This window comes from Schistocerca cancellata, chromosome 1 (genome assembly GCF_023864275.1).
Source record: "Schistocerca cancellata isolate TAMUIC-IGC-003103 chromosome 1, iqSchCanc2.1, whole genome shotgun sequence".
Taxonomy (NCBI): Eukaryota; Metazoa; Arthropoda; class Insecta; order Orthoptera; family Acrididae; genus Schistocerca; species Schistocerca cancellata.
The window spans coordinates 252,120,950-252,132,432 of NC_064626.1; the positions used below are offsets into that span (position 1 = coordinate 252,120,950).

The 11,483-nt window shown below is 33.2% G+C and overlaps 1 protein-coding gene across 1 annotated transcript in view; it reads left to right on the forward strand.

Moving 5' to 3' along the window:
* Positions 1 to 11,119, forward strand: part of LOC126167810 (DNA-dependent protein kinase catalytic subunit-like) — a 540,256-nt gene extending 529,137 nt beyond the window's left edge. The window contains exons 53-55 of the mRNA XM_049920510.1: positions 1,237 to 1,383; positions 5,479 to 5,675; positions 10,821 to 11,119. Coding sequence (XP_049776467.1) covers positions 1,237 to 1,383; positions 5,479 to 5,675; positions 10,821 to 10,898 — 422 coding nt within the window. The 3' untranslated portion in view covers positions 10,899 to 11,119. The remainder of the gene's footprint in view (positions 1 to 1,236; positions 1,384 to 5,478; positions 5,676 to 10,820) is intronic.
* The last annotated feature ends 364 nt before the right edge of the window (positions 11,120 to 11,483 follow it).

An 11,483-nucleotide genomic window follows, 5' to 3' on the forward strand; every position in this document is an offset into this window, starting at 1 on the left:
CTGCACATTTTGTAATATGTGCGTAGGGTTGTGCTCTATTTGGTCTTGTGTTGAAGTGTTGTTATTATGCTTAAGTGAACTCGCTTATTATTAAACGTTTTGTATAATCAGTATAAATATTTATAGTGGATGACTAAGAGTGTTATTTTATTATGTGAATCCTTGATAGGCTTTGTTTTTGTGTAAATGTTTATTTCATGTGTAAGTTATTCATCAATTCATAATATTTTGATTCAGTGTACTATAGAGTCTAGGAAAGGTGTATCATTTGTATTTCATACTCTTTGCCGATGTGACATTTGTACACCACAAGATGGAAGAAATTATGTTTAAAACGTGTGAAATCAAAAAAGGACCAAGAAAATGTTAAGTGTGTGAATAACAATAAAAAAATGGAATTCAGTGTTAAAAGTGGAAGTGACAGGATTATAAATTCTGAACACTTATTTACATAATTTATTTTAGAACAAAATTTTCCAGTCCTTTGAGGTTACAAGTCACCTGTTCAGACAAATGTTCCCAGACAGCAATGTAGCTGGGGGGGGGGGATTGTGCAAGAACAAATATTATGGGAGAAAGAGCGAAAAAGGAAAAAGAAGAAACCATAGAACCCTTTAAAGATTGTCCAGTTTCTATTTCAACAGATAGTAGCAATGAAGATGACTGTAATTTATATCCTATTGTTGTTATCATTTATAACTGTTTCTGCTACAGGTAAGTGGTTGACTTTCCCTTATTTTTGGAATCATTGTTTCGGGTAGTTCTAGTATTTTCATTTGCATTTTTATAGCTAGTATATAGCTTTGTGACATTACAGGGAAAGGCTCATATCAGTTGTCTCAATATTATACAGAAATTGACCCATGGTTTTTGCTCATTTGTGTACCTCCCGATTTTTAAAACTGATTCTCCCAATTTTTGGTTTTTCGAGCTTGGCAGGTACATGTTTACAAGCTATAAAAAACACAATTTCTGCTTCCAATCTTCAGTTGAGGCTTTCACTATATACACAAGTTAATAACAAGAATCAAGCAAATGCTGAAATGACATAGATTACACGTCCATAAAATTGAATGTGTTTTTGTGATGGTTGTTTAACCAATGAGTGACCAAATTTGTGAAAATTATGTTCTCTCATTCACTTCAAAAATATCTCACTTTAAAAAATCCCTATTAAAATGTTGTGATGTCAGATCTTGCTCGTTTGTAACATTGATGACTTCTATGAAATTTCAGGAGTTATAGAAGAGACAATGGTACACGTTTTGCGATTGCTACGTAATAACCACCAGATATTATTGGCAACAATGAAGGTATTTGTTCAGGAACCATCATTGGATTGGCTGTTTTATGCAAAGAGGAAATCACCAGGAAATGTGCAAAGTAAGCAGACTACATCTTATACACTAATAGTAAGATAAACAGATACTCATGTGCAGCATAATAAAATAATAGTGATCAAACTGCAGCATGGAAGTCCGGAGCGTAAATTCAGCGAAGTACAAATACTTATCTTCTTGTTTTCTTCTTTGGTGCAACAGCTGATTCTTGTAGATAATCTGAAATTATTCTGATCTGCAGACTCTGTGTGATATGTATAATAATCAATTTGAGAGACACACCATTTTAAATACACTTTTTGCCATCACATTGTTAGGACTAACAACAATTAAATTTTCCGCATCGTAATCTGACAGAAGACTGACCTGCTGGCTACAAAAATCTGCCAGTATTTATAGTAAACATTACAATGTATTAACTGTTATAAACAGACTTAAGTGCATTACAATTAAAAGTTTTACATTGAGTGAATTTGGATGGCAGAATATTTCTAATATACAGTTACATGTTGTTAAACACAAAGGTCACAGTACTTTTATGTTTTCATAGTGAAATACTAGATGCTCAGTTTAACAGCAATTCAGTTACTTCTTTCTTTATTCATGGCCATGCTGATTAATAAGGAGAGTTTCTACCATATATTGAGAGATGAAATTAAACATAGAATTTCATTATATAGACAAAACTTATATATCTGGCTTGGTTATCAGAAAGCTATATTTGTTTACATTTGCTAATAATGCCCTAACCATGAGTTGTACAGTTTTATCATATTAACTTGTTTCTGTAGTTCTGAACACACAAAAAGTTTAAAACCATTTCATAGAAATATGTTTGGCTTAATACTACATTGAAATATGATGGTAGGAACATTTGATGAATTATATTGCATTACTCATTGTTTGTGATTATGTTTTTGCAAAAGAGCCAAATTATCTTATCCATCCCTACCAATGTCAGTGGTACATTTTCAATATGTAGAAGTTTATTACATACCGATAGTTACTATGACAATAGTTCCCTAAGGTGACTTTTATTCATGTCCGGGTGTTTTATATTACTGTCTTTGGTCTTTTGTTTGCATCTATGGTTACGTGTATTTGTAGTAAATTCATATGTATGTACAAGTATAAGTATCTGAACATTAGTACTGGTAAATGAATATTCTGTCTGTGACTTAAGATGTGGGTGAAATCAACTATGAAACTTCAGAATCCCCTGAAAGATTTGCACAATACAGAAACTGAGCAACAGTTTTAAGAGCAAAAAGCTGAAAAAACTTTTTCACATCAATGAGCTGACTTGTTTTGAAAAATTGGTTAACACAAAAAAACTTTTTGTTTTACATGCAAAAAATATATATCTAAACACAATAATAAATTTCAAAAGATACATGTTATATAGAAAAATATTGTTAAACAACAGGAGACGAGGTACTGGCAGATTTGCAGCTGTGAAGGCGGGCCATGAGTGATGCTTGGGTAGCTCAGTTGGTAGAGCACTTGCCCGTGAAAGGCAAAGGTCCCGAGTTCGAGTTTTGGTCTGGCGCACAGTTTTAATCTGCCAGGAAGTTTCATAAAAGCGCACACTCCACTGCAGAGTGAAAATCTCATTCTGGAAACAGCCCCCAGGCTGTGGCTAAGCCATGTCTCTGCAATATCCTTTCTTTCAGGAGTGTTAGTTCTGCAGGTTTGCAGGAGAGCTTCAGTGAAGTTTGGAAGGTAGGAGACAAGGTGCTGGCAGAATTGGAGCCGTGAAGGTGGGTTGTGAGTCATGCTTGGGTAGCTCAGTTGACAGAGCACTTGCCCGCGAAAGGCAAAGGTCCCAAGTTAGAGTCTCGCTCTGGCACACAGTTTTAATCTGTCAGGAAGTTTCATATCAGCGCACACTCCGCTGCAGAGTGAAAATCTCATTCTGGAAACATGTAATAATGTATAGAAAGACATATGCTAAAGGTCAGAATACTTTCTCATCAAAATATTACGTAACGTGGAAAAAATTACTGAGAAAGCATCTAATACAATTTAGAAAAAATATACAGTGAAATACAGAATACGATTTCTTCAAAATACAGACATGACATAGAGTAAATTATAAAATCATGTATATGGCAGTACAAGATCTCTTATATCACAACTCAGGATGAATGTTTCAAAGACAAATGATGTAGAATAAATTAAAAAGTGGTATCCATTAACAAATGCAGTGAAAAACATGTTTTACAAAAGATTAAACGTTTCACAAGATTTATTCCCTTTTTGAAATAAATACTGGGAACAGTGTTTACTCATGGGTTCTTTTTTCAAAATTGACATTCCAAAATTGCTTAAGATGCAAGGGCTTTCAGTTCAGGGGTAATTCAATATTTGTCTCGTTGTTTATTCACAGTGTTTGCTTGTTTCCAAGATTTGAAAAATTAATTTATTTTTAATCCTATTACAGAGTCAGGGAATCAGCCCATTTGCTTAAATTTTAAAAAAATATTTTAGTATTTTCCACCGTCAATCCTATTTGTAGTTAGTGTGTTTGTTTGCAAGAAAATGTTAAACAAAATGAATATACCTAAATTTAATAGTTAGCACTGTATGCTGCTGAAACAAACATAAGTAGTGTTGATCCATATTTTTCATGTGAAACAGTAGTGTATCAAATTAGAAATAAAATCTTACTCCATATCAATCCTTGACAAATTCTATCTGATAAGGTTTTATTTCTCAGAGAAACAAGTGAAGTGTTTTGGAAGAGACTTTTCAGATAAAATAATGATAATGCCAGTTTGTCTTCTTGTGTCACTGTGTAGTCAGACTATTAATGCTAACAGTGTCTTCCCAAAATCTTATCTACTTACAGGCATTTCATTTTTACACCAACTTTCACAAAATAAATGGCCTGTATAACATCTTAGTGTAAGTAAATGTTTTAAAATTAGGTGTATTATCTGTCACACTTTCACTTCCAAAGTCACTTCTTACTCTCTCATCATCTAATCGCATGCTAATGCAGAAAACATAAGTTTCAGCATTTCATCATACCAGGCACAATTCTCTCCTCTCAACTTACCATAATCAATATATACAGATGTGTCATTACATTTCTCAATAATATCAGATCTCTACATCCTCAAAATATCTTCAGAATCTTCAGAGTGCCTATCAGTGTGTTAATATATGTAAATGTAAAAGGATAACTGTACATCAAAACTGGCTGGCTGTAAAAGTATGCATAGACATGCTGTATTTCATTAAAAACTGGAACAATATTGATATCTCAACAAATGATATTTGAATTGAACTAGTCACTAACTTCAAAGTACCCATCAATATAAATGTAAAACTAATCGTGTAAGTGATCAGCATATAGCTCTGTTTTCACACCTTCCATATCATAGTGACACATCACATATGTGGTCCGCGAAACATACAATTAACTGAATAAAATTTGGTCATGTGCTTCGTTTTATAATTTTTCTAAACTAAATACTTCCATAACATTGAGGGGTTCTTTATAAACACACACATCTTTATACTTAGAAATTACTGGATGAGAAAAATTAAAACGCTCAATCTTAAAGTAAAAGCAATGTCAAGAAGTGTTGCAGGAGCACTTAGGATTTTATAATACCACGACATATTAATGTGCTGGAAGTAAACTTTAAGTGAAGTAGATGTCAGTGATTCTTTTTTGCTGTTGACTTCTGCATAAATTGTGCCTTTTTGCAAGTGACATTCGTAGCAATATTTGTTTCATCTCTCCTACTTACTTTTTGTGTGTTTTAGAGAGTTTTCATTCTTTGAACTTTGTGTACTGAAATCAGTAATGCTGGACTGTACCTTCTATTTCAATTCCTCACTTCAGGTTTTGTTTCTCTTACTGCAAAACAATAAATGGCTTTTGTTTCCCATAAACACTTTCCTATGTTGCAGATTTTTCTGTATTTTCTAATGTTCTTCAGGAAATTAGCTTTTATTTTTAAAGATACTTAGAAAGATTCCTTGTGGTCATAATGTTACTACTAACAGGGAAAAAATAAAGATAAGAATTCAGAGAGCCACATCAGTTTTATACCTGTAGTTTGTGATAGTTAAAATGCAGGTAGTTTGTTGTTGTATAATTTCTCTTGTGTTATTCATTCAACAGGTGATCCCGAGCGATTTTCAAGGGAGAAAGTGGAGTTAGCAAGAAAAAAATTTGAAGGTATAAGTCCAGCAGTGATTACAGAAGAAGAGCTACTAAGTGGACACTCAGATCCTACAAATTTTCGAACAGTTCTGTGGGGACCGAGTACGACACTGAGATATACTTTTGGTAGAAAACCTTTAACACCACATGATCAGGTACATACTTACATACTGTATTATTAGTTTATCATAAGAACACCTTGCTCCCAAAGGAGAAATTTTACAGCCAATTCAACTGCAGTCTTCATTTTTGGCACAAAAAAAGTTTTCAAGTATAGTCTAAGTCAGGGGTTGAGAAACATCTAAAAGTGTGGGGAAAAGTAGATAAATACAGTGACATAGTAATTATAAAAATAATAGTTTAATATTTTTGATTTTACAGTAAATAATAGGTTTTTATGTAAGGAATAATTTCAAAGTGGGTTGTATAAATAGATAACAAATAGATGATGGTTATTGTAAATGAATGTACTGCTAAAGTAGAAATGGAACATCAAGTTAACTCTTCAGATTTTTACACAGTGTGTTTCTACAGTATCTAAGTAGGCTGCTTTAATTCTTCCAAGACCCAAGACGTTTTCATCTGTGAAATTTTCAGGGAACCTACATTTGCATACCTGCCTCTAAAAACTTGCATCTAAAAACTATGTATTGTTCAGGAAACTAAAAAATACATACAATTATTAATTGATACAAGTCATACTACTAATAAGATATATTTAGGCAATTGTATGGTATTCACGACCGTATTAAAGAAGGTTTTGCACTCAGATAATTTTTAATGTTACTATCAGAACTGAGCATACAAACATAAAACAAATTTAATTTGAATTTAAAGCCTTTTCACACAAAAATAAAAGTTATGGAAAAGTTAGGTTTTTTTCCAAAATTTGCTTGACATCATTATAAAGAAGAACTTCATAAAAAGATAAGTCTCTTGCATTAACTGATTTTAGACACTTTAAATCATTATACTTTTGTACAGAAATTGCAACTGGTCTATTGTAGCAGTTTTTGTATTTTTGATTACTGTCTTGTGGTGTCTTGGAAGTAATTCCCTCAAAATCCAGTTTATGTTCGGTACCTATAGACAGATTATATCTGAGAGTCAATATGTCTGTAACACATGGATCACCTACTTTATTGCCCAGACTAACTGATTTGTAGTACAGAAACTCAGAGAAGTCTTTAAAATAGTCATGTGATACATACTTTACTTTATATGACCCTATTTACCACAGCTTGCTTCCTTTATCATATCAACATCATTAGCCAAGGAATATAGCATCATGTTTCTCTTTCTGCATTCAATTGTGGAATGCACACTATTACATTCTATTTAGGTATGTCCTTTAAGTAAGAATTTTTGAATTATTGTCATACTACTTCCTATGCTGTAATTTTAACACATTTGAAACGAGTAAATTTCTGTTCTGAGCACACAAAATCTGTAATGTAAGGTGCAAAAACATTAGTTCTTAGCCCTCCACCTCCTCCATGCCAAATATAACTTATCACTGAACCGTCCTCCAAATCGTGACACACCAGCTTTTGTTTAAAATAGACAACTACCCTGGATGGCTGACACTAACTACACTGTTTGTATATCATTGGTAAACACAAAACTCTTTCCTGCTTTAGCTGCCTTTTTATCACTTGACTTCCTCTGCCTTGCCCTCTTTTTCTTCATCCACTGGGCAGTGTACTGACAGTCTGAAATCTTAGGTAATTTGTAAGAATAACAGAGATTACATTTGTCTTTCTTATGACAGAATAAATCAATATTATATTCTTTTGTTTGTTTTAGAACTGAATCTTTTCTGACAATTGGTTCAAATTATTGTTAATAAAATCACTTTTGAATGCTGTTTAATTCACTAAAGGACAAAAAAAAGGCACTAATTGGCATGACAACTTCAGAATTTTAACTGCAAATTTAAAAACATTTTCTTTCATGGTGTTCCTTTCATCTTTGCATTCCTTTCCTGCCTTGAACCAATTGTCCTCTGTATGTCTCATAATGACTGAGCATGGTTTAAAGGAGAATGAATTAAAGGTCTTCAGTCAAATGGGATATAAAAATGTAGCATATTACTGCAGAACTGTACATAAAGTGGGGGAGAAGCAATATTTGTAGACAGAAAAGTAGGGGATTGTACTCCACATAAGGTCACAAACTTTGCAGAATTTTACTTTGAATCAGCAGCAGTATAAATAAAGTTCACGGGAAGAAAATACCTTGTAATAGGAATATACTGATCACCTAGTCCATGCATTGAAAGATTTTTACTGGAAATTGATGGGGTACTGCATTGAGTCACGAAACAATACACTTATGTAATAAGTGTCTGTGTATATGCGGATGGATATGTGTGTGTGTGTGCAAGTGTATACCTGTCCTTTTTTCCCCCTAAGGTAAGTCTTTCCGCTCCCGGGATTGGAATGACTCCTTACCCTCTCCCTTAAAACCCAAATCCTTTTGTCTTTCCCTCTCCTTCCTTCTTTCCTGACGAGGCAACCGTTGGTTGCGAAAGCTAGAATTTTGTGTGTATGTTTGTGTTTGTTTGTGTGTCTATTGACCTGCCAGCGCTTTTGTTTGGTAAGTCTCATCATCTTTCTTTTTAGATATATTTTTCCCACGTGGAATGTTTCCCTCTATTATATTCATATCATTAAAAGATTGAAAATGATAGACAGGGATCCTACCATTGCAGGAAGTGTATTTTATAACAGACAATCATCTAGCATTAAGAGCATAATGGATAAGAGCACCTTCAAAAGAAAACCCAAGAAACACATCATCTCTGGATGCTAGTATAAGGTGAAACTGTACGTGTGCACAAATCCATGGGACAAATGTAATTTTGAATATCAAATTTTTCTGAAAGAAGGAAAAGGAAAACAAAGTGTGGGGCTGAAAATACAGAAGGAAGCATACAGATTGAAACATAGTGTTGCACTGATGTATAAATGTCCTAATATTTCTATCCACTAAGTTTAACATAGATGGACTAAAAAAACTAGTCTTCAGTTCTTCTAAATGCATTATTTATTATTATTAGCAGTGTGTGTGTGTGTGTGTGTGTGTGTGTGTGTGTGTGTGTGTGCGCGCGCTAGACTGTTAAATAAATCAGCGCAGGCTATCGTATATCACAGAGTAAAAATATTACCAGAAACATTACTACTGAATTATTTCATGAATCAGATCACAAATTTCCAATAAATTTGTTTATTTTTGTATAAATTTGCAATGTAACATTTCTGAAATCATTGTAAAACTGATCAGTGGACAAAAAATAAACTATAAACTCTCTTTATCCCAATTGTTGAATGACCATTGACCAATTCCTAAAGTTGAAAGATACATTTCTTAACTAGGTCACAGAAGTTACGCATTATCTTGTCATTTCGACTCTGTTGGAGACTATGCTTTTTTCTTGATTCTCCTATTTTTTAGGTTTTTGTGTAACTTCTTTCCTTAGAGTAGCAACAAACACTTTCCATTGTTTCCAATTCATATTTGACTACAGTTCTCCTCAGATACTGAAGACCACATTCTCTTGTTCTTTGATTTGCAACAGAATTTTGATGAGCATCATGGAGGTTCTTTTGTTATTTCATTTAGCTCTTTTTTTCTACCCATAGTACTTTTATATTCTTTACCTTTGTGAGCACAGTTTTTCATGTTATTCCAGTTCCTTCAGTTATAGATTCTGGCTCCACAGCATTATTCATAATGTTTACATGTTCAGCTGGGTTTTTCCTTTGATTATGATTATCCAATTTTCAACAACTGAAACTGATCTTAAATTGTCTTTGTTTGTCTGTTTTTATGGTTTCCTACATCTTATTCGTTTTTAATAATGGAAATTCAGAGATGGATAAGTATGTAAAATAAGGGAAAGGCAACCACTCACCTATTGTACACCGATGTGAAGCACATAGACACGTGTAACAGAACACATTGTTCACTAGCTTTTCTGGTAGAAACTATACAAATTCGCACACAAAACCACACAGACACCCAAATGCATATCACTGTGGCCGCAGTCTCTGTGTGGTTGTGTGCGCAAATGAGTGTGTTTGTCACTAGAATAAGAGCCAGAGGTCAAAAGCTAGTGAACACTGCTTTTTGTTGCATGTGTGTCACATCAGTCTACAATAGGTGAGTAATTGCCATAAATTTATTTGTTTGTTCACCAACTTACTCCGTTTTCTTGTTGGATTCAGATCACCTACTTCTGAGCCCTCAGATTCCTGTGCTGTAGTAGGTAACAACTTGTATATGAATCTTTAAAATCACTGCCTTCTGAATTGCTTACATTTAAATTAGTTGATAGTGAAGGTTTGTTTACCGATGTTAACAGTAACCTTTCAAATGCTGAGAAGGAAGATATGTCAGATATAAAATCACTGCATTCTGAATCACTTAAATTTAAATTACTAAACGCTGAAGATTCATTTGCTGGTGAGAAAGATGCTGGCAGTACACTTGTAACTTTTGAACAGGAAACATAAGATAGTTGTAGGACCATCTTCAGTGCTGTACTTCCTCTTGATTCATGATTATTTACTTGCATTTGAGTTTTGTACAATATCAAGAGAAAACTCCAGAAAATTTGTGAATTGGATGTAAAATTCATATACTACCTACTTCTAGGCAACTCTGTTTAATTACTATAGGCATATGGTATTGTATTGCTGTCTACACACACAGAGAAGAACCTATAAAATGAATGTTAAGCTTTGATACAAAGACGTACAATAAGACAGAGGGAGAATCACACAATTCATATCAATTCAAACCTTATTTTTGTTGGTGTATTTTGTTTTATGGTAGACTTACACTTGATTGTTTTCTTACTGAAAATAACATAATTCACTATTTTTGTACTCACAATTTTTAGATAATCTGTTTACACTTCTGCTCATGTTACCTAACCACCTGAAAAATTCATAACATTTTGGACAGTACTCACTACTCTGTAATACTGTTAAATTATACAAAGTGTGTTATAAATATCACCGACATAGTCTGTTACATAAAAGAAGTGCAGTGAATTTCGAAGCAGAAACCTCCTTCTGAGATACAGAGTTTTATACCTAAAATTTGAAAGTTACATGATAAGAGGTTTTAATATTTCAGTGTAGAAGAGATAAGCATCCGTGGTTGAGATTGGGGTTTTCATGTAGAAACGTGTACATCAAAACTGACAACATGCTATATATTATTTGTATTTGATATTCATGTTGTTGTCACAGTAGATTAGTTATCTAAATTGAATTAATTTTCTGTTTCAGGTTAAGTGTCTCATTGAGCAAGCAACAGATCCCCACATATTAGGAAAGACTTGGGAAGGATGGCAGCCATGGATATGAAGTCAGTTGTGTCAACCTGTGGAGTTTTAATACATTCTTTTTAAACCAAAATTTTTTCTATTTTAATATATATTTAAATGGCTGGGATATTTATAATTTTTTCTGCATGCATTTTTCATCTTACGAAATATTATAAATTTTGTATTGTATTGCCAGATTTGTAGTCATCAACTACATGTAGCAAAGGCTGTTTATATTGTGAAATACATGTATTTTAATAAAATGTTTATCAAGTGTATAATGTAATACAAAGATTTCATTACATTCTCATAGCCTTCTGATAATTTCTGAAGATTAAAATTTTACATTTCTGAATGACCAACAAATCCTCACAAAGCGCCTAGCATCCAGAGCACATTGGTCTATCAATTATTCATATTATTTTGAAAATTTTGAATACATTCATGTTAGTTTTTGAACATTTTTGAATGCATGCATAGTGTACGTAATGGCCCCGTAAACGGAATGCCTATCACTTGTAGAAATAAACTTTCCTGCAGACAAAAGAGGACAGGGCTATACAAACTGAGCGGAATAAAGTGAACACCAATCGCTACTTAGGTGGTTGGCTGGGAATGATCAGTG